Source organism: Panthera tigris, chromosome F3 (assembly GCF_018350195.1).
Source record: "Panthera tigris isolate Pti1 chromosome F3, P.tigris_Pti1_mat1.1, whole genome shotgun sequence".
NCBI lineage: Eukaryota > Metazoa > Chordata > Mammalia > Carnivora > Felidae > Panthera > Panthera tigris.
In genome coordinates, this window is record NC_056678.1 from 14,670,763 (window position 1) to 14,694,483 (window position 23,721).

Here is a 23,721-nt window from a genome sequence, read left to right on the forward strand (position 1 = left end):
CAGGCGCCCCGAGTGCTAGTTTAGATAGTAGGGAGGATCCCTCTAAAGAAGTGATCTTTTAGCAGAGACCTGACTGAAGTTTTGCTTTGATAACCAGGCCTGTTGATCTTGAGGAAGTTTTCTATTTATTTGTATATTGCCTTTTTGAATTGGTTGATGAGATGTTACTCCTGCTTGCCTAGAAGGAGCTTAAAGAGGTAGAAGAGAAGAGGAAAAACAAGAGATAATATTGTTATTTCATGGCTAATATATAGTGCCTACAGGAACAGGAAGCTCTGAGCAGCCCGTCATTGGTACACGTGTATCCTTCTTTTGAACATTATGCCTACATTTTAGAGGACTAGAATAATCCTACATTCTGTGTTAAATTAGCAGAGTCCATGCCTATAAACTATAAACATGTTGTCTTCATGTGGGACTCAGACTTTTCATGTAGATTTTTAATTTCTGAATTTAGAGTAAAAATTGTGAGTCTAATGAAAAAAAATTGATGCAACTTCTCATTTTAACTGAAGCATCCTTTTAAGAATTAAATAAAGATAAATAATTTGTAGGCAATTACTCAGTTTTGTGTTTGAGAATATTTACGATCAGTTTTCACTGAAGGGTTTCTCTTTAACTTATAGGTACTGCTACTGATTGACATCCAAGTCTCTTACATCAACACCAACCACGAAGATTTCATTGGATTTGCAAAGTACGTAAAACAGTTGATTGCCACATGCTTTCCTCCTGATGGTTTGTCTAGGTCACACATTGTGAGTTTCCTACTACAACCATATCTCTTTTTGAGAGCACATTCTGTGTCAGGATTAACTCTGAGTCAACCACGTAGGAGGTCTGAGCCTCATGGCCATGAGGCCATGTTTTCTCGATAAAGTAGTTGGCTGCTTCATTGTGCAGCATGTGAAGTCATATGTGTCTTAGATATTCATTGTTTTTGGATGGTGATCTGCAGTTTGTACTTGAACTCTCATAGATAAGCAGTAACAGATGCACATTTAAAATATGTTTGAGAACACTTTCTCACATAAATTTGAAACATCAAATGCAAGTCACAGGATACAAGCTATTTTATCATCTCTAATTCAGAATATAGAGGCCTATTTTTTTTTTAAACTCTCCTTTGTAAACTTAGATGGAATCTTTTTAGATGAACATTCTCTTTTCTACAAACTGTGTACACTTTATATAAACTTGTTTATATATTGCTATTCTATCATACGTGTATTCTATTATATTCTAATATTCTATTGCTGTATTCACAGATACTGTCATGTAGATATGCTTTGTTATTCAGGGTTGGTTATTCATCATGTGACATTTTCAAGACCCTGAATTCACCATTTTTCCTGCCCTTTAGTGGAACAAGTTTTTCTTGGCTTTTAAGGAATTTTGATTCTAACTCTAAACTATATTTGTGGCATGTACATGGTTCCAACTTCAGGTACATAAAACGTCTATTTTATATAAAATATAAGGCAAAGGGGCCTATGTACTGTTACTTGAACCATATATTTAAGAATAAGGACAAATAAGACATACAACACAGCAGAATGTAAAACAAATTTATTTAATTACACTCTGACTTAGAAGCAACGCTATGTAGATTATGTGATGTAAACTAAACATTGGCCTGAGGAATAATTTATAGACATGTTTTAGGGAGCAAAGGCCTAATTATCCAACAGACAATTGTCTCATTCTAAACTTGGCTGTCCTTGTGATGGCTTAACCAAGGGTTTATGTATATTTTGCATCCATTGTGTGGTAGATTAGTTTTTCTCAACTATTTTCTGTCCATGACCTGTGTGTAAAGTTGTTAGAACACAGTGATTAATATGTTCCTTTGGTCAGTTGTCTTTTTAGCCACACTACCAACTCCAGCTTCGAGATAGGTATTTTCTCCACAGGCGCTTCACACAGACCTGTTTCCCTCCCTTTTAACCCCTGTGGCTGTCACCATATGTACTGCTCAATTCCTTCTGTGAAATCACTGGTGGGAAGAAATCGAGACTCTGATACGCTTCTCTATCCCTGGGCTTGGAGGGGGAACCTGAGAATTTCTGCCCGGTTTCCAGCATAGTCTGTGAACTCCATGTGGCCTGTGCCAAGCTCTACACTAGTTGCCAGGGGCAAAATATATAAGAAAAAGAAAAATAATTTTTTTTTTGTTTTTAGGAGCTTGCCCAATAATTGAAAAGTAGAGAGAAACACATGTAAAAAGTTACGCTGACACATTCTCCACTTACTTCAGTTGCTTCTTTGAGGAATCAAAAAGAACAGCAAACCCTTGAGTCATTTGAAATAATGAGAATGCTGCCTTTAATACTGATTTTTATTGGTTACAAATGCCAGTTAGGTTCTTATGAAAATGTAGCAGATGTAGATGTAAACTTGACACCATAACTTAAAAGTGAAAAGGATGTTGCAATGCTGCCCTGTTGTGGTACCTGATTTAAGGAGGAAACGTAAAAAAAATCATAATGAGTTTGGAAGGATTCACGTTTTTTTGAACAAGTTTTGTAATCAGTACTATGATTTAAATTTCACCCCTATAGTCTTCTGGAACCATTTCCCCCTAGATTACTCTTTTATTTATTTTTAAAGATAAATGGTCCAGTGTTTATTTTCTCCAGTAAATTTCAGTATTTTCTACCTCAGAAGCTGTTCAAATACAGTATTATATGGACTGGATTTTCAAAGGCATGTAATTTTGCAAATGTAAATACTTTCAAATTCAGCCTTTTGATGCAGTCTCTCTGTAATCCAGGTGACTGCCCCACTTTTCCAGCAGTGACATAGACTATGAACATTTATGATGGAGAAAAAAGAAGCATTGTTCAAACTGCTTTAGAAACCTAGCAACTTTGCACATTTTTCATCTAATTTAAACTGCACATCTAAACTTTCTTTTAAGGGACTGATCTGGGAATCAACAGTCTGGATATTTTTCCCAGGGTTTGTCACTGGTGAGCTTTGGGTTTTGGCAAGTCGTTTAGCCTTTCTGTATCTCAGTTTACTGCCCTATCAAATGGAGTAATAAATAATCCCTGTCTTGTGTACCTTTGAGGGTTGTTGGAAGATCAGATTATTGAAGTTATATGAAAGTGCTTTTGAAAACTGTGGTGTAGCCTGTAAAAGTGAGAGTTACACACACACACACACACACACACACACACACACACAGAGTGAGGGAGGAGAGCAAGAGAGAGAGATACACAGAGGAATTTGATTACTAGTTGTACCATTTTACTTTATTATGAAATTTATGATGCCTGGAGTATGATTGCTACTGGAATTTTTTTTAGTTGCTGATATTGTCTCCAAATGAGACTCAGAGGTAAATGTTCTTTCCATTTGTATGCTGAGCTGGAGTATATTTCAGTGTGACATGGGATAATTATGAATATGAAGAAATGTTCATTTCAAAATCACTTAAGAGGTTGTGGTATTTTTTTGTACTTTTAAAAATTAAAAAAATATGGTTGTAGCTATAAATTTTAAAGTTGGCAGGAATGCTGTTTCCATCAAAGAAGAAAAGTCAAGCCATATTTGAAGACAATTATGTAAGTATTTTTAAGTTCCAAAGATAGAAAATTAAGGTCTGGAGTTGAGGAAAAATAAGCATTTATTTCATGAGATTTTTAGAGAGTTGCCAAAAGAGGGGGGGCACCTCTCAGATTTATAGGATGGTGATAGACATAGCATTTTACACACACACACACACACACACACACACACACACACACACACATATACTTTTTTTCAACTGGGATGACTGTTGTTCTAAAAATTAAAAAAAAAAAAAACAAATTGTTAAAACTAGATTAACAGAATATTACTTCTCAGAGTAGCATTCAGAACATCTCAAACTTCTCCCTTCTGCTATAGACCTTATTCTGCTCTGCTGAATGTGTGGAACTTTTTTTTCATCTCCCAGCTATTTGTTAAACGTGGACCGTAAAATATGTACCATGTGTAATGTGTCCAAGTAAGCACTGCTGTAGGCTTGCTTTGGAATTTCCTGATTTCTGAAAGCTTGATCTTTCAACTGTAATATAGTTTCTGAACCTAAAAGTCCTATATTTCAGGAGAAAATGTCAACTTTCCTCATGACTTAAAGATTTTAACTTATCATTCTTATCTGTTGGAAAAAAAAAACCAACCCTACATTCTGTTTTTTTGTTTTTTTTTTTACACAATACTAGTTCTTGTTATTTAAGAAAGCAAAAGCTAGTCCAGTTGTTCTTTTATTCACTTCTTCTCATTTTCTGTTATCCTGCTATATTTGAGTAGAAAAGCAAACGTGTTAGCAGAATGCCTTGGGAAGTGAACTTTCACGTTCTTGTGTTCTTCTTCGTTTGTTCTATGGGCACAATTTGCCTTTCTGAGTTACTGAGACTTATGAAGTTCAGTGGTTTAAGAGAAAAATGGGCTCCAGATACAGACCGTTAGAGTAGTATCTCTATGCCACCAGCAACAGCCCAAGGTTTGTTTTTCAATCTGCTGGGTGGGTAGATCTCAACACCTGTTTTTTCATGGTTGAAATGATATAGTGTGCAGATTTCAGTTCTTGTTACATGAGTACCATGAAAATTCTGTTGGTTGTAATATTCATTTTATCTCTTTCTTGATCCTCTGGAATGTCTCTGTTGCCATTTTCCTGAAGGTGGTATATGGGAACCTTGGCATCAAATTCCAGAGCAATCTGGGTTTTTCCTTTTTTGTTCTTTTTTTCCCCTCCAATACATAACTGCATTCTATCATAATAGGGTTTCTAGTTCCTATTCTTACATGAGAATGTTCTCTCGCTTGTGGAATCAAAATTTGGGTATTGTAGCAAGATTGTTCTTTTGATTCTTATGCAAATTCAGGAATTGCTTGCTTACTGGGACTAGTACCAGGTAGAAATACAGGGTTGAACAACTCACAAGGGCATCATTAGTATCACCAATTCAAATAAGTCATGAATTCTGTTTCAAGGACCATTTTAAAAATAAGCAGACTTCAACTTTGCTCTTTCATTCTCAAATCTGTTATGTTGAACTTTATCTTCATCCTTAAAATGGATCTTAAGAAGTGAGTCATCCTTCTTTGATAAGCCCCCAGGTTCTGGAGGGTGTTCTTGCATAATATTTAGCTTGTGATGACTTCACTAAATACCCTGCAGGGGGAATTGACATCATGTAGTTTTCTTCTCCTTTTGGCTTCAATCCGATTGGGTGGAGCCAGGCCGGCATGTGATAAGCTGCACTCTTGGGACTCTCAGCAAGTGTTCATAATCTTCTTGGGATAATGTAAAAGAACATTCTGAAAGAGCTTCTTAACTCCAGAGTGATGTTGTCCAATAGAACTTTCTGAACGGGTGGAAATACTTTATAATCTGTGCTGTCCAATACAGTAGCCACTAGGCACGTGTATCTACTGCATAGCTTAAATGTGGCTCACAAAACAAAAGAAATAAAACGAAATGAAAATTAAATTAAATTTTAATTACTTAAAGTTTTGATTTATATAGCCACATTTGGCTACCAGCAACTCTATTGGATAGTATAGTCCTAGAGTATGGTGAATCCAACTGATTGCCCTGAGTCCTTCATCAGTGAGCCATACTTTACTGGTGGGTTGGTGGTGGTACAGTGGTAGCTACTGGAAGAGAAGAAGGAGATAACTTTGTTAGCTGCTGCTAAGCAAATCCAAAGTTTTAGGAGTATGCAGTCAACTCTGAATGCTCTGTCACCAGAGTGTAAAGGATGGGCCTTTCCCTTAAACTGCTTTAGTCCGTATGTTGCCATTTTACTAGTATTTTTTCTATCGTCATTACTACTAAAGTTTCATCTAATTCCAAGTCTCCTCTACAATCTAAGCATAGTGGTGCAGGGAGAGGCATACCCTAACATTTGCCATGGAATCTGTGTCTCTGAGGGACTCCATTTCCTTGATTCACTTGAACCCTGTATGGATTGACTTAGAGTCAATCTTTGACTGCGACTCCCCTTTTTTCGTTCTCACTTCTTTTTCACTTTTCAGCCTACTGCAGTCCTGTTTCTACCACACTACTCTACTGAGACTGCTTTTGGCTGAGACAAACAGTTAATCCAATAGACAATTCTGAGTCATTTTACACCTTAACCATTTCTTGTTGAGGTCTGTCCCTTTGCTTCAGTACCCTTCCACTGGCTCCTGGTTTCCCTTTCTGTTCTAGCCACTCCTTCTCAGTTTTATTTATTTATTTATTTTTTTATTTAAAAAAATTTTTTTTTAACGTTTATTTATTTTTGAGACAGAGAGAGACAGAGCATGAACAGGGGAGGGTCAGAGAGAGGGAGGCACAGAATCTGAAACAGGCTCCAGGCTCTGAGCTGTCAGCACAGAGCCCGACGCGGGGCTCGAACTCATGGACCATGAGATCACTACTTGAGCCGAAGTCGGACGCTCAACCGACTGAGCCACCCAGGTGCCCCTCCTTCTCAGTTTTATTTTGGAGCTCTTTATCCTCTGATCATGGCTTAAAAACTGGTTTTTTTTTATCACTATTTTTTAATAGATCTTCTTCTTTTCTCATTGCACCATCCCTGACCGATACCTCCCACTACATTGGTTTCATTTACCACCTTTTTCTGATGATTCTAAATCTAGAACTGTATTCCAGAGCTTTTTCCTGGACTGTGTACCATATTCTACTACATACTAGGCATCTTTACTTGTATAGCCTATGGAAACCTCAACCAAATATTCCTAAATTAAACTCATCATGTGATCTTAGAATTTACTCCTCCTCCATTGTTCTTTCTCTCTGTGGATGGTACCTCCCAGTTGTTCAAACCAGAAACCTGAGCATCATCCTCTACTCCTTCTTCTCATCTTTGTTTCCCACCATCTTTACCATTTGATTCTGCCTCTGTAATAGCTTTTGAATTTGTCTATTTCTTCCTGTCATCATCACTAATGTACTAAAGTTAGCCTTCTCTTGCCTGGGTTACTACAACAGTCTCCCTGCCTCTCGTCTTGTTCATTATCATTCTTTCTGGGTCGCCCTGTTATTTTCAGAATAAAGTCTAAATTCATTGGTGTGGTTTCCAAGGTCCTGTGGAATCTATCTTCTGATTACCTTTTGAGCTTGTTCTATCGTCACTATTTCTCTCTATCCTATTCCCTAGCTCTGTGCTCTAGCCAGACTGACCACTGTGTACTGTACTCTTGCTGCAGCACATGTCTGTGGCACACTTTGTCAAATTATTTAAATACCCTGTGGCAGAAAACCATTAATAATCTAGTTAAAAATAACCTTGGTATCAAACTATGATTTCGTAAATATTTCCTAAGAAACCTCTATAAACACTGGGCTAGGTAATGTCAGTGGTGAGAGAGGTAAAGATACTAAGATCAATGCAACACACCATCAGCCATCAAGGAGCATAAGTTGTTGGAGGCGAGTTAGAGACCTGCCTATAATGAAGTCCTGTTTATGTAATTCAGGCACAGACCAAGAACTTTCGGAGTTCCTGGGAAAGAAAGATAACTGGAACCTTCTAAGAAGGCATAATCCAGAAATGGTACCTGATTGACTTTGAAGGTTGGGCAGGACTCCAACAGTCAGAGGGAGGGGGTTGAAGCTGGCTGTTTCCTGTCTTCCTTGCTTAAGAGTCAATACTACCCATTTCAGGGAGGTAATTTTTACTAAATAACTGCTTTGATCATGCCATTTGCTGGCTCTGAAACTTTGAATATTTTTGCTGCCTCTAAGGTAGTGGCCAAGTTCTTCATAATTGGCCTCAACATACAGTTATTGTACTAGATGGCTTTTAAGGTCATTTTACAAACCTGAGTCTATGATTATATAATTTCACCATAATAGTTTTACTTTCCACAACTTCCCTACATGCCTCATTTTTCTACCTCCTGGCTTTGCTAATACTACTCCATTCTCTTGGAATGCATTTGGTTGTCTTCCTTTATTACAGCTTAACCTCTTTTCAAGTTTTCTGTGAAAATCTTAAGTCACATTAGACCAAAATAATCTTTCTTTTCTTTGAACATTTGGAGCAATTACTATGCATAGGACTTATTTGGAAAATGGTCACACGCCCCCTTGGCACTCTCTTTTATTATTTGAATCTTTTATTGTATGTGTATGTGTATAGAAATGAATATGCAGAATAAATTTTGAGCTAAAAGGTAATATGGGTTTTTTTCTTTCAGTGAATTTCATTGTACTCTTATTTTTACAAAAATTTAAACCTCTTATTATACCATTTTAAAATCATTAGGTCTTAGAAAATTAAACTGAATAAACCTAATGTGTATGTTTGGCAAAACCTTCCACAATGACTTGTGTGTAATAGAAATTTATATAATTAACAACAAACACACACACAGAGTAAGAAGATATAAGGTAATTAATATCCTACATTTGGAACAGAAGCTCTTTTTTTTTAGCTTTCTGTTATATCTTCATATATTTATTCTTTTTTTAAAATTAAATTCTAGTTAACACAGTGCAATATTGGTTTTAGGAGTAAAATTTGGTGATTCATCACTTACATACAGCACCCATTGCTCATCACAAGTGCCCTCTTAGTACCCATCACCCATCTAGCCCATCTCCTACTTGCCTCCCTCCATCAACCCTCAGTTTGTTCTGTATCATTAAGGATCTCTTGTGGTTTGTTTCTCTCTCTTCTCTCCCCCACCCTTTACCTATGTTCACCTGTTTTGTTTCTTAAACTCCACATGTAAGAAATCATATGGTATTGGTCTTTCTCTGGTTGACTTATTTCATTTAGCATTGTATATTCTAGCTCCATCCACGTCATTGCAAATGGAAAGATTTCATTCTTTTTGATGTCTCAGTAATATTCCCATATCATATATTATATACACACACACACACACATACACACACACACGCATGCACACACGCATCTTCTTCATCCATTCATCAGTTGATGGACATTTGGGTTCTCTCCATAGTTTGGCTATTGTTGATAGTGCTGCTATAAACATTGGGGTGCATGTACCTCTTTGAATCTGTATTTTTGTATCCTTTGGATAAATACATAGTAGTGCAGTTGATGGATCATAAGGTAGTTCCATTTTTAGTTTCTTGAGGAACCTCCATACTGTTCTCCAGAGTGGCTGCACCAGTTTGCATTCTTACCAACCGTGCAAGGAGGGTTCCCATTTCTCCACATTCTTGTCAACAACTGTTGTTTCTTGTGTTGTTAATTTTAGCCATTTTGACAGGTGTGAGGTGGTATCTCATTGTGGTTTTGATTTATTTTGTCCAACCATCTGGATGTCTTCTTTGGGAAAATGTCTATTCATGTCTTTTGCCCATTTCTTAACTGGGTTATTTGGTTTTTGGACATTGAGTATGGTAAATTCTTTACAGATCTTGGATGTTAACTCTTTATCAGATACATCATTTGCAAATTATCTTCTCCCATTCTGTAGGCTGCCTTTCAGTTTTATTGATTGTTTCCTTTGTAGTGCAGAAGCTTTTTATCTTGATGCAGTACCAATACTTCATGTATTTATTCTTATAGAGCTTATTCTATGTTATTTGTGTTTTGTGTATGTATCTCCCTACCTACGCTAGGAAAATTGGAGGCTTTTTCATGTTTATATCTTCTACAGAGTGCCTTGAAGATAACTTGGTGCCCTAAAACTTTTGACTTACGTCAAATTAAAGAATTATATATAGGTATGTTTTCAGTATTGCAGATATAACCAATTAAGGTACCTATCACCAAGAATATCTCCAAAGGCTTAAATTAACTTACAAGTCCTTACATGGTTTCTCATGAGTACATTTTAATTTTTATTTATTTATATTTTTAATTTAATTTATGTTTTTAGTTTATTTTTTAAAATTCAAGTATAATTAGCATACAGTATTATATTGGTTTCAGGTGTACAATTCCGTACATTTCTCAGGGCTTATCAAGATAAGTGTACTCTTAATCCCCTTTATCTGTTTCACTCATCCCCCACCAACCTCCTCTCTGGCAACCACCAGTTGGTTCTCTTTATTTAAGAATGTTTTTTATTGTTTGTCTCTTTTATCTTTGTGTGTTCATTTGTTTTGTTTCTTAAATTCCATATGTGAGTGAAATCATATGGTATTTGTCTTTCTCTGCCTGACTTACTTCAGTTAGCATAATACCTTCTAGGTCCATCCATGTTGTTGCAAATGGCAAGATTTCATTCTTTTTAATGACTGAGTAATGATCCACTGTGTGTGTGTGTGTGTGTGTGTGTGTGTGTGTGTGTGTGTGTGTAAAACATCTTTATTCATTTATCTATCAATGGAAATTTGGGTTGTTACCATATCTTGACTTGTGTAAATAATACTGCAATAAACATAAAAGTGCATATATCTTTTCGAATTGTGTTTTTGTTTCTGTTGGGCAAATACCATTTAGTGGAATTACTGGATCATATGGTAATTCTATTTTAAATTTTTTGAGGAATCTCCATAATGTTTTCCTCAGTGGCTATACCAGGCTGCTTTCCCACCAACACTGCATGAGGCTTCCTGTTTCTCTACATCTTCACTAGTACTTATTATTTCTTCTGTTTTTGCTTGGAGCCATTCTGACAGGTATAAACTGATATTTCATTGTGGTTTTGATTTGCATTTCCTTGATGATTAGTGATGTTGAGCATCTTTTCATGTGTCTGTTGGCTATCTGTATATCTTCCTTGGAAAAATGTCTAATCAGTTCCTCTGCCCATTTTTAAATTGGATTATTTGGTTTTGGGGTGTTAAGTTGTAGAAGTGCTTTATGTATGTTGTATATGTACCTTAATAAGATATATCATTTGCAACTATCTCTTCCCATTCAGTAGGTTTTCTTTTCATTTTGTTGATGGTTTACTGTCTGTGCAGAAGCTTTTTATTTTGGTGTAGTCCCAGCAGTTTAATTTTACCTTTGTGTCCCTTGCCAAGGGACACATATCTAGAAAATGTTTCTATAGCTGATGTCAAAGAAGTTACTGCCTATGTTATTTTCCTGGGAATTTTATGGTTTCAGGTCTCACATTTAGGTCTTTAAATCATTTTGAGTTTATTTTTGTGTATGTTATGAGAAAGTGGTCCAGTTTCATTCTTTCACATGTAGTTGTCCAGTTTTCCCAACACCATTTGTTGAAGAGACTATCTTTTTCCCTTTGTATTTTCTTGCCTCGTTTGTTGTAAACTAATTTAACATAAAAGCATGGGTTTATTTCTGGGCTTTCTTTTCTGTTCCATTGATCTATGTGTCTCTTTTTGCGCATATACCATACTGTTTTGATTATTACAGCTTTGTAGTGTAGATATCTTAAAGCCTAGGATTGTGATACTTCCTGCTTTGTTTTTCTTTGTCAAGATTACTTTGGCCACTCAGGGTCTCTTGTGGTTTCATACAAATGTTAATATTATTTGTTCTAGTTCTGTGAAAAGTGCTATTTGTATTGATAGATCTGGATTGCATGAAATTTGTAGATTGCTTTGGGTAGTATGGATATTTTAACAAAATTCCAATCCATGAGCATGGAATATCTTTCCAGTTGTTTGTGTTATCTTTAATTTCTTTCATCAGCGTTTTATAATAATCAGAGTATGGGTCTTTCACCTCCTTGGTTAAGTTTATTCTTTGGTATTTTATTCTTTTTGGTGAAATTATAAATGGGCTTGTTTTCTAAATTTCTCTATTTGCTATTTCATTATTAGTTGATAGAAATGCAACAGATTTCCATACATTAATTTTGTATCCTGTGTCTACTGAATTCATCTTTAGTTCTAGTAGTTTTTTGTGGATTCTTTAAGGCTTTTTCTGTATAGTATCATGTCATCTGCAAATAGTGACAGTTTTACTTCTTCCTTACAATCTGGATACTTTTTACTTCTTTTTGTTGGATTTTTTGTTTGGGTAGAACTTTCAGTACTATGTTTTTCTTTTTTTTTTTTAAGTTTATTTATTTATTTTGAAAGAGAGAGAGAGAGAGCAGGGGAGGGGCAGAGAGAGAAAAGAGAGAGAATCCCAAGCAGGCTTCGTGCTGTCAGTGCAGAGCCCTTTGTGGGGCTATAATTCATGAACTATGAGATCATGACCTAAGCTGAAGTCCAGAGTCAGCTGCTTACCAACTGAACCACTCAGGCATCCTCCAGTACTATGTTGAACAAAAGTGGTGAGAGTGGACATCCTGGTCTTGCTCCTGCTCTTAGAGGAAAAGCTCTTGGTTTTTCACCATTGATTATGATATTAGCGGTGTGTTTTTCACATAAGGCCTTTATTATGTTGAGGTGTGTTCCCTCTAAACCTACTCTGTTGATAGTTTTTATCATGAATGGATGTTGTAGTTTCTCAAATGCTTTTTCTGCATGTATTGAAATGATTATATTGTTTGTCTCTCGTCAGTGTGATGTATCACATTGATTTATTTGCAAGTATGAACCACTGGAATAAATCCCACTTGATCATGGTGAATTTAATGTATTGTTGAATTTGGTTTGCTAATATTTTGTTGAGGATTTTTGCATCTATGTTCATCAGAGATATTGGCTTATAGTTTTCTCTTTTTGTAGTGCCCTTTTCTGGTTTTAGTATGAGGGTAATGCTGGCCTCAGAGTGAATTTGGAAGCTTTCTTTCCTCTTCTATTATTTGGAATAGTTTGAGAAGAATAGGTATTAACTCTACTTTAAATGTTTGGTAGAATTCACCTGTGAGGCCATCTGGTCTTGACTTTTTTTGTTCGTTTTGAGGTTTTTGATTCAATTTCACTGCTGGTAATGGGTATGTTCAAATTTTCTATTTCTTCCTGATTCACTTTTGGAAGGTTATATGTTTCTAGGAATTTATCCACGTCTTGTAGGTTGTCCAGTGTGTTGGCATATAATTTTGCATAATATTCTTTTATAATCCTTTGTATTTCTGTGGTATTGATTGTTATTTCTCCTTCATTTCTGATTTTATTTATTTATTTGAATCCTCTTCTTTTTTTGATGAGTCTGGGTAAAGTTTTATCAGTTTTGTCAGTGTTTTGTCAGTGTTTTCCAAGAACAAGTTCTGGTTTCATTAATCTATTCTATTGGTTTTTTTTTTTATCTCTATTTCATTTGTTTTTGCTCTAATTTTTATTATTTTCTTCCTTGTACTAGCTTTGAGCTTTGTTTTTCTAGCTCCTGTAAGTGTAAGATTAGGTTGCTTATTTGAAATTTTCCTTGCTTCTTGAGGTAGGCCTGCACTGCTATAATCATCCCTTTTTGAGCCACTTTTGCTGCATCCCAAAAATTTCGGAACGTTGTGTTTTCATTTTCATTTCTCTCCATGTATTTTTGTTTTAATTTCCTTTTTGATTTCTTGGTTGATGCATTCATCATTATGTAGCCTCCATGTATTTAGGTGCTTTCCACATTTTTTCTTGTGATTGATTTCTATTTTCACACCATTGTGGTCAGAAAAGAACCATGATATGATTTCAGTCTTTTTGAATTTGTGGACCCTTGTTTTGTGGCCTAACATGTGATCTTCTCTGGAGAATATTTCATTTGCACTTGAAAAGAATATGTATTCCACTGTTTTTAGATGGAGTAATCTAAATATATCTTTTAGATCCATTTGGTTTAATGCGTCATTCAAAGACACTGTTGCCTTGTTAATATTCTGCCTAGGTGATCTGTTGATGTAAGTGGGTTGTTACAGCTCACTACTATTGTTGTATGATTGTCAGTTTTTTTCCTTTATGTATGTTAATGGTTGCTTTATGTATTTAGTTGTTCCTACGTTTAGTGCACAAATATTTACAATTGTTATATCCTCTTGCTGGATTGTTGCCCTTATCATTATGTAGTGTCCTTCTTTGTCTTTTTTATAGTCTTTGTTTTAAAGTCTGTTTTGTCTGAGAAAAATATTGCTGCCCCAGCTTTCTTTTTGCTTCCATTTGCATGGTAAATGCTTTTTCCACCCCTTTACTTTCAATCTGCATGAATCGTTAGGTCTGAAGCCAGTTTCTTGTAGTTAGCTCATAGATGGGTCTTACTTTTTTTTTTCTTAACATTTATTTATTTTTGAGAGACAGAGACAGGCAGAGCATGAGCAGGGAAGGGGAAAGAGAGAGAGATACAGAATCTGAAGCAAGCTCCAGGCTCTGAGCCGTTCGTTGGCACAGAGCCCGACACAGGGCTCGAACTCACGAACTGTGAGACCATGACCTGAGCTGAAGTCGGAAGCTGAACCGACTGAGCCACCCAGGCACCCTGATGGGTCTTGCTTTTTTATCTGTCACCCTGTGTCTTTTGATTAGAGTCCATTTACATTCAAAGTAATTATTGACAGGTATGTACCTATTGCCACTTAGTTACTTGTTTTATGATTGTTTTTGTAGTTCTTCTCTGTTCCTTACTTCTCTTGCTCTCTTCCCTTGTGATTCTATGGCTTTCTTTAATGATATGCTTGGATTGCTTTCTCTTTTTCTCATATCTGTTCCAGGATTTTAGTTTGTGGTTACTCTTCAGCACACATAGAACATTTTACACATATAGTAGTCTATTTTAAGTTGATGGTCACTTAATTTTGAACATATTCTAGAAGCACTAAATTTTTACTCTCCCCTCCCATGTTTTATGTATATGATGCCATATTTTACTTTCTTTTATTTTGTGAATCTCTTGAACTGATTTTTATAGATATAATTTATTTTACTGCTTTTGTGCTTTAACCCCCATACTAGTTTTATAAGTGATTAATTTTTATTATGTTTATATTTTACTGTGAAATTTTTTCCTTTCACAATTTTCTTTCTCCTGAGTATGGGCTTTTCTTTCTACTCAAATAATTCTCTTTAATGTTTCTTGTAAGGTTGCTTTAGTTGTGATGAACTCCTTTAACTTTTGTTGTCTGGGAAATTCTTTATCTCTCCTTCTATTCTGTATGATAGCCTTGCTGAGTGTTTTTGGTTACGGGTTTTTTCCTTTCAGCTCTTTGAATAAATCATGCCGCTCCCTTGTGGCCTGCAGAGTTTCTGCTGAAAAACCAGCTGATAGTCTTCTGGGTTTCCCTGTATGTAACTGATTTCTCTTGTTGCTTTTAAAATTCTCTCTTTATCGCTACTTTTTGTCATTTAATTATTATGTGCCTTGGTGTGTACCTTCTTGGGTTGATTTTGTTGGGGGCTCTCCATGCGTTCTGGAATCAGGTATCTGATGCCTTCTACAGATTAGGGAAGTTTTCAGCTATTATTTCTTCAAATAAATTTTCTGCCCCCTTTTCTCTCTCTTGTCCTCCTGGAATCCCTATAATGCAAATGTTATTATGCTTGATGATGTTGCTGAGCTCCCTTAACTTATTCTCAGTTTTATTATTCTTTTTTCTTTTTACTGTTCAGTTTGCTTTCCAGTACTCTGTCTTCCAGCTTTATGATCCATTCTTCTGCCTTCTCAAAGCTACTATTGATGCCTCTAGTGTATTTTTAATTTTATTTATTGAATTCTTCATCTCTGATTGGTTCTATTTGTTTTCTATCTTCTATCTTTTTCTTGAAGGTCTCACTGAGAGCCTCCATTCTTTTCTCAAGTCCAGTAAGTATCTTTATGACCATTACTTTGATTTTTTTTTTAATCAGGCATATTGCTTGCCTTTGTTTCATGTAGCTCTTTTGCTGTGATTTCGTCTGTTCTTTCATTGTGACATATTCCTCTGTCTCCTCATTTTGTTTCACTATCTATGTTTGTTTCCATGTATTGGGAAAGGCAGTTATGTTTCCTGGATCTTGAAAGTAGTGACATTATGAGGAAGAGGTCCTATGGTGCTCTGTGGCACAATACCCTCTGTTCACCGGAACCAGGAGCTTCAGGGGTGTCTCCTGTGTGGGTTCCATACACCCTACTGTTGTGGTTAAACCTTGTTTGCCTTCAGTCCAGTCAGCTGCAGTGGCTCACTTTACCTGTTGTGGGCAAGATTTGGTCCCTGTGCTGTTAGGAGGCCAGTTGGAGGTCCCCGTGGACTTGTAGCTGGGTGACGTCAGCAGTCAGGCCAGAGGACTGTTTGTTAGGGCTGCAAAGTAACCTCAAACTGCAGGGCTCTCTCCTCGAGCTGCCTCTTTGGAGGTTTCTGTGGTGGGTGGGGCTGGCAGTGAGACTAAGACCCTCTGCTGGGGCTGCAGATGCACTGATCAGCAGGGCACTCTGTCCAGCCTGCCAGGGGTAAGGCCAGCTGCTGGGGCTGCAGTGGGATTGGTGTGTGTAGTTTCTTCCCCTCTCACCAGGGCAGGCGTCACCTTGGAGTGTTGCCAGCCCCTTTTGCGGCCGCTTGCAGGATGAGACGCAGGAGGAGCCACTTTGGAGGGACTCTGGCAGAATGAGGCAGGTTGGATGGGCTGAATCCACAGGAGAATGCAGGGGTGGAGTGCACGGTGTCAACAAGATAGGTGGAGGGTGCTCAAGCTGGTTTTCACAGGTGTCTGGCTACCTAGGCTTGGGCCAGGGGTTGGCGGGGCAGTGGGAAGAAATGGCACTTGCCAGCTCTTTTGCTCTTGGAGAAGTCTCCTAAAGCTCTCTGTCACTCCAGCATGCATTCTGAGATTACTAAATAACTCTCCTGCCCATAAACCCCATGCACTTTTCAAACTGCTGCTTCTGTGCTATATCTTGGTGGGATCGTTTGTTGTCCTGTCTCATTAGGGCAGAGACGCAGTTTCTTATTGCTTTCCACATCTCCCAGAACTAAGCCTGCCGACTTTTAAAGTACTGGAGTTAAGCCCCACTGGTTATAAAAAACTCATGAAGTTAAGCCCCACTAGTTTTCAAAGCCAAATGTTACGGGCACTTGTATTTCTAGCGCAGGTCCCCTGTGCCTGGGGTGCCTGGGATGGAGTCTGTTTCTCTACCTTCTCCGTGCTTGTAGTGTCTCTCCCATCTGTGATTAGTCTCACTGGGAGTTTGGTTCCCCACCATGTCTTTGCCCCTCCTACCTTTTTTTGATGTGGCCTCCTCTCTACAATTAACTGTGGAAAGTCTGTTCTGCCATTCTTCAGGTCATTTTCTGCTTTGGTTGTGCTGATGTGGCTGTTACTAGGTGTGTTAGTTGGACCAGGTGAGGTTAGGATCCTCCTCCTCTGCCATTTTCCCAGAAGTCTTCCCATTTTTAAATAAATATTTTGAAATGCTTTCAGTTCAATCATCATTGCATATATAAGAGTTAAGATAAAGAATGTTTTCTAACTAGACAGTTTGGTTTTTATTATGTTGTTTATGGGGTAACTTCAAGTACCTAAATGCATCATTAATAAGTATTTTTATGGGGCCAGTTGCTGTGAAAAGATTATTCTTTAGGTCAAAAGTACAGTTAATTTAGTGTTTGTTTTAACACTAATATTTGAGATTGGCTTATAAGATAAATCTCTTTTTCTTTTTGCATATTCTTGGAATATGGTAGATCCTAACTAGGATTGCAGAGTAGATAAAGTTTCTGTCAGTGCAAAGTCTCTTCACCTAATGTCGGTCATAAGCTTCTGAAAATAACTTTGCGTCTCAAGGAATCTTGGATGTAAAAGGAACCTAAGAGGTGCACGTGGGTGGCTTCAGTCTGGTGAGTGTCAGGCTCTTGATTTTGACTCAGGTCATGATCCCAGGGTTGTGGGATTAAGCCCCACGTTAGGCTCTGGGCTAAGTGTGGAGCCTGCTCAAGATATTCTCTCTCTCTCTGTCTGTCTCCCCCTCTGACTCTCTCCCCTGCTCATGTACACGTACTCTCCCTCTCTCATTAAAAGAAATAATGATAAATAAAAGGAACCTAAGAAACAGCTACTCCAGTCCCCCCACCCTTTGTTTCTATCTATACACACAAATACACACACAAACACACACACACACACACACACTATAAGAGCCATATTTTTTTTATTAAGGTAGCACAGGGAGTCATCAGCAATCTCTGGCTTTTGCTTTATGTTCTGTTTTGTTCTCTTATGTGATTTAAGGGGACCTACACATAATTCAAAGGTCCCCGATAGTTTGCCTACTTTAAACACCCATGGATCTATCATAGTTTGAAATGATCATAATAGTCAGTGATTTATTTTAAAACATTTCCCCTTAAGAAAACCCTAAAAGAGAATTATGGTGGTTGGAATGGATGACCATTGCCAGGAAGATGGCATGGTCATACTACAATAGTAGCTGTCCCAGTTCTTCCCAGAAGAGGAGAAACCTGCAGTCCCTAGAGAAAGAAAGCATGGCCAAAATCTGAAGCCCCAGAGGAATAATACGTTCAGACACACTCCATGCTTCAGGGCCTGGTGAGAAGCCAGGAGTCAGTGTGGAAGCATCGGACCCCTGGCCACAGCCTAACACAAACTTTGTCTCCTTTAAAATTTCACCATAAAAACCTGAATAATTTAAATTTGGATTATGTAGAGAAATGGTTGGAGAGAGATGAATTTCATAGTGATTAAGGGAAGCAAGCATTTAACTAAAAACTAGTAAAATAACAATAATGAGGAAAGAAGAAGCTGAAACCCTGAAATTAGCAAATTGAAAAACAGCTAAAAATACACACATAATATCTTAAGGAATCATATGCTGTGTGACCTTTTATCACTGGTGCCTTCCCCAGCCTCATTTGAATGCAGTATATATTTCTTCACGAGTTTGAGTAAGGAGAAGCAGCTTAAGAAGAACTGGAGATTATAAAAGATTGCTATTTTGAACAACTTTTCTAAATGTGTGATTTGTGCTGTGCTCCTGAATCATAATATCCCATCACTTTAATTTTTTGTTTGGGGTGCCTGGGTGGCTCAGCTGGTTAAGGTCTGACTCTTGATTTTGGTTCAGGTCATGATCTCACAGTTTGTAGGTTCGAGCCCTGCATTGCACTGTCAGTGCAGAATCTGCTTGGGATTCTCTCTCTCTCTCTCTCTCTCTCTCTCTCTCTCTCTCTCTCTCTCTCTCTCTCCCCCCCTTATCCCCTCCCCCACCTTCACTTTCTCTATCAAAATAAAAATAAATAAACTTAAAACAATGTTGGGGCACCTGGGTGGCTCAGTTGGTTGAGTGTCTGACTTGGGCTCAGGTCATGATCTCGCAGTTCATGAATTCGAGCCCTGAATCGGGCTCTGTGCTGACAGCTCGGAGCCTGCTTCAGATTTTGTGTCCCCCTCTCTCTCCACCCCACCCCTACTTGTACTCTGTCTCTGTCTTTCAAAAATGAATAAACATAAATTTTTTTAAATAAATTGTTGATTAATGACTTTAATCTACTTTTTCTCTGTTTTAGACTATTTCATCAATCTCCAAAACAGCTTCTATAAACTATTAAACAACCAGTGAGAGGATTCAGTTATTACTAGTCTTCTCAGAATTACCACCAATGACTTGTGTTTTCTTGTATCAATAGGTGTTTACTCATGGATTAGCTGAAAAGAAAGCCTTCAATTCTTTTGACAGAAACAGTAACATCACATATAAATATCTGGGCTCTGGGGTTAAATTGTCGGGGTCATATCAGGCTCTTAACGCCTCTTTGCTCATGTTATAATGATATCAGTCTCATTGGACTTTTCATTCAGCAGATATTTGTTGAAGCCAAAGTAGTTTCTAGGCACTGGGGATATGGAACAGGCAAAACCCTCTGCTTACAAGAAGCTTACATTCTAATGGAAGAACACAGAAAATAGACACACAAATCAGTAAACTATATAGTATGTTTGAAGGTGAAAAGTGCCATAAAGAAAAATAGAACAGTATAAAGAGGATGAGAGTCCTGGAGGAGGGAGGCATGCAATTTTGAATAGGGTGATCATAGTAGGTCTCACTGAAAAGATAAATTTGAACAAAGACTTGAAGGAGGTGCCATCAAGAGCCATGCAGATGTATGGGGGAAGCATATCAAGGCTTCAGGTGGGAGTATGCTTGGTGGGCTCGAAAAAAAGAACGGAGTCGGTGTGGCTGGACCTCTCCAGTGAACAAGGTGGGGAGAGGTGATGATTCAAAGAGGCAGAGGGTGGGGGTCAGTTGAGTAGGGCCTGTACCATTGTAAGGACTTTTACCCTGAGTAGAATGGTATTGCATAGTAGTATAGAATGTTTCAAGCGGAAGAGTGGCAAGGATCCCCTTTTTAAAAGGATCACTCACTCTGGCCTCTGTGTTGAGAATCAGTGTTAGGGGGACAAGTGTGGAAACAGAGACCCGAGTAAGATCACAACCACACAAGTAAGAGATGACAGTGGCTTGGACCAATGTGCTAGCAATGAAGGTGGTAAAAAGATGTTGAATTTTATTTTATTTCTTTTTAAAAGACTTTTGTTTTTAAGTAATCTCTACATCCAACATGCGGTTTCAACCTATAACTCCAAGATCAAGAGTCTCATGCTCCACCGCCTGAGCCAGCCAGGCACCCCAAGCTGTTGAATTTTAATACATTGTTGAATTTTAAATACATATTAAAAAGTAGAGTCAATAGCATATGCTTGTGATTGGATATGGAGTGAGAGAGAGAAGAATCAAGGATTTTGGCTTAAGCACTTGGAAATATGGAATTGCCACTAATTGAGGAGGGGAAAACTGTGGTGGAGCAGGTTTTAGGGAAGAGATCATAAGTTCAGTCTTGGCACATTAAGTTTGAGATGTGCATTAGACATCAAGTGGAAAGCATGAGTTGTCAAAAACATTTATGTGTCTGGAGCTGGGGAGAAAGGTCCAAGCTAGAGATCACTGTAGGAGTTGTCGGAATGTAGAATTCAAAGCATTGAGTTTGGGTAATTTCACAGAGAGTTTGGGATCTGGAATCAGACTAATTGGTACTTATTAGCTGAGTGACTTTGGGAAAGCCACTTTGCTTCTCTGTGACTCATTTTCTCCATCTGTAAAATGAGAAAAATAATAGTAACTATCTCATGGGTTAAAATTAAAATTTAAATCAAAATCACTAATACCTACAAAGCACTTAGAACATGACATTTATTTGATATGTATATTCAATAAGTATTAACTTAATTTTCAGTACAACTATTCTGTATACATACTAGGACATCACAAATACTTGCACAAACTCCTGTCACTGATGTAGCAATACAGCTTTTTATCCTGTGGTGTTATGTTTTTGTTTTGGGCTTGTTAATTGGTACTAATTCCCCTTAGTTGGTTTTGCTTCCAGAATTAAACTGCTTCCAGAATTTCCTTCCCGGAGTTTTGGTGTTTGCTCTGCTTCAGTTGTTGATATATTTTGAAAGCCTGTATATATTTTAATATCTGTTACTTGTTCCCAAAGTTTCTTCAGTGCTCTTCTCCTTTGCTTTTCTTAGTGCTCAGCAGAGGAGCAGTCAGGTTCACAAGAAAAACACAATTGGAAATCAGGTAGGAATTTTTAAAATAATCAGTGCATGCACTCTCCCCAAAGTTTGAACTCAGTCGCTTGATTGACTGCTTTTTAATGCAAATTAATCATGTGCAAATCTTGCTGAAAATGCAGCTTTTTGTTTTGTTTTTGCTTTTAAGGTTTTTGGAGTGTGTTGCATTTTTTTTTTTTTTGCTACTTTATGCACTTAACTTTATTGATTTATTTTAAATAACTTTTCTGCTACTTGCTCTGCTTTTCAAAATTGACTCCTTGTGTCTTACTTTGCTTGCTTATGTTACCCCTAAATTTGATTTAACATCGAATCTGTGAGTCAGTTCAAGGTTAAAATATGGTGAGTAGTTGCATGAGCTTCTGATGCTGCTGACTAGTTCACACATTTGCACAGCTTGGTAACAGTGAAGGGACAGCTCATAAAAGGAGGCAGTTGTTGGATTTATCGCTGCCATACCAAATTTTTGTTGGTTAATGAAGATGTTAATTCCTAAGAAGATCTGATCTTTTGAGTTTTTGTGTTTTGGGCTGACCAGCTGTCTCTGACTAATAGCGCTCTGCAGAGATTGCATTAACTCTGACAGTTTGCTGTTTCTTTTATGTTTTATGTGATAATGAATATTTGCATTGTTATTTCTTTTCAAGTCAAAACAATGATGATTTTATAGGTTTTTTTAATTCAGAGGTACAATTATTGAACAAATTGAAACCTCTGCTCTAGAAGTTTTTCCATTGTTTTGAAAGGAGAAGAGGTAATAACAGACTTTATTTTAAAAACTTTTTTCTGAACTAAAGCATATAATTCTTTGCTATTTCAGGGAACCAATCTTCCGCCTTCAAGGCAAATTGTACGAGCTAAGTTCTGTAAGCTTTACTGTTGCTTTTTCATTTAGCTTCCCAAGGGCAGAGTTTGTCTTTAACTGATTAACTCAACTAGCGCTTGCTACTAATTTTTTTTTAACTTAGGTTGTCTTGTCCGTAACACTCTATCATTGATATAAAAATCCTCTTAAGAGGGTTCATCCCTTCACTGCTAATAACTTGCTGTGATTGAAAGGTATGAACTAGTATACTCTAAAATGCTGTAATAATAAACCCTTAACATTGTGGGTGCTTTGATTATTTCTCTAATTTTAATGGGACTTAAAATAATTAAAATCATTAATGATCTTCATCTCTGTCCCTTTATGCTCTGTTGTTACAAGGTGTAAGCCTTTCTCTACCACTTGTATGATAATGTTTCCAATAAATGTAGTTGGTACTTGTAAAAGGTGGGTATTAAACCCCTGGTTTTCGATGTATTTGTTATAAGTCAACTTAATTATAATTATTTGTATTTATTTAAAAAAATAAAACAAAACCAAAATTACATCAATTCCTATCTTACATGGCTTTAAAGTTGAATCTTTTAAAACCAGATATTGTATCTTCATTTTATGGAAGTGTAAAGATACTGTCAAATTTCTGGCATAGACATTTAAAAAAGACCAAAAAAATTACACTCTTATTTCTACCATGGATGAAGCAGCTTTAAAGTCTTTCTTCCAATTGTGCTCAAGTTGAGACTGAGATTGGAGCGTGGGCCAATTATTTGCCTCATGATGTTTTGGAAGAAACAAACTTTGGAACTAGACATTCCAGGGTTTAAATTCTGCTCTGTCACTTAGTAGCCATGTGGCCTGGGACAAACTGAACCCAAGTTTGCTCAGTTGTGTGATGGGAAAAATAGAAAACATTTCTGTAGGATGATTGATTCTGATGAGAATCAGAAATAATTTACCTAATGAGGTTTGCAGCTGGATACTGGGTGTATGCCTGCAAACAGTATAAACCTTGCTGTTAGCAGGTAGGTACTGTTCTTGAAACTTCAGGGAGAAAAAATATAAAATCTAAGAAAATTACAAAAGTTATAAAATGAGAACAATTAAACACTTGGGAAAATTAGAAGCTGTGGCAAATTGTTCTGAAGCTTGCAATGCCCAGATTAAGGCTAGATGTGTGGTATAAAGGATTTATCCATAAAACCTTCCTCATGGTCAGAAGCGCTAGCTCGTAGAAGTTTATACTTATTGGAAAAGTGAGAGTATAGTGGCATAAATGCATATTTTAAATCAGATCTGAAAGGAAACTCCAAAGAGTTTTCAATTATAGATTGCTTCCAAATGCTAAAATAATGCTAATTGTGTTTCTGTGACTTACTTTCCCTGAGTACTTAAAAGCCCATACATTATGGAAGTTTTAAAATTCAAGAAAATAGAATTGAGTGAGTGTAATAATAGAATACAGATCCCTACCCAAAATCCTTACGGTCAGATGCACCTTTAATGCCAGAACTTTTTGGAGTTTAGAAAAAAAGTATATTGCATATTTCCTATATTACCCAAT

At 37.0% G+C, this 23,721-nt stretch overlaps 1 protein-coding gene across 19 annotated transcripts in view; it reads left to right on the forward strand.

The window, feature by feature from the left end:
- Window positions 1-23,721, forward strand: part of DNM3 (dynamin 3) — a 565,070-nt gene that overhangs the window by 234,777 nt on the left and 306,572 nt on the right. For 14 of the 19 annotated variants that reach the window (XR_006213789.1, XR_006213790.1, XM_042975642.1 and 11 more), the window contains exons 12-14: window positions 627-697; window positions 21,290-21,341; window positions 22,155-22,184. Coding sequence is in view for 17 of the 19 variants with exons in the window: in XM_042975642.1 (XP_042831576.1) it covers window positions 627-697; window positions 21,290-21,341; window positions 22,155-22,184 (153 nt within the window). In the remaining 2 variants the exon portion in view is untranslated. The remainder of the gene's footprint in view (window positions 1-626; window positions 698-21,289; window positions 21,342-22,154; window positions 22,185-23,721) is intronic. The other 5 variants (XM_042975649.1, XM_042975650.1, XM_042975636.1 and 2 more) reach the window with 1 other exon arrangement.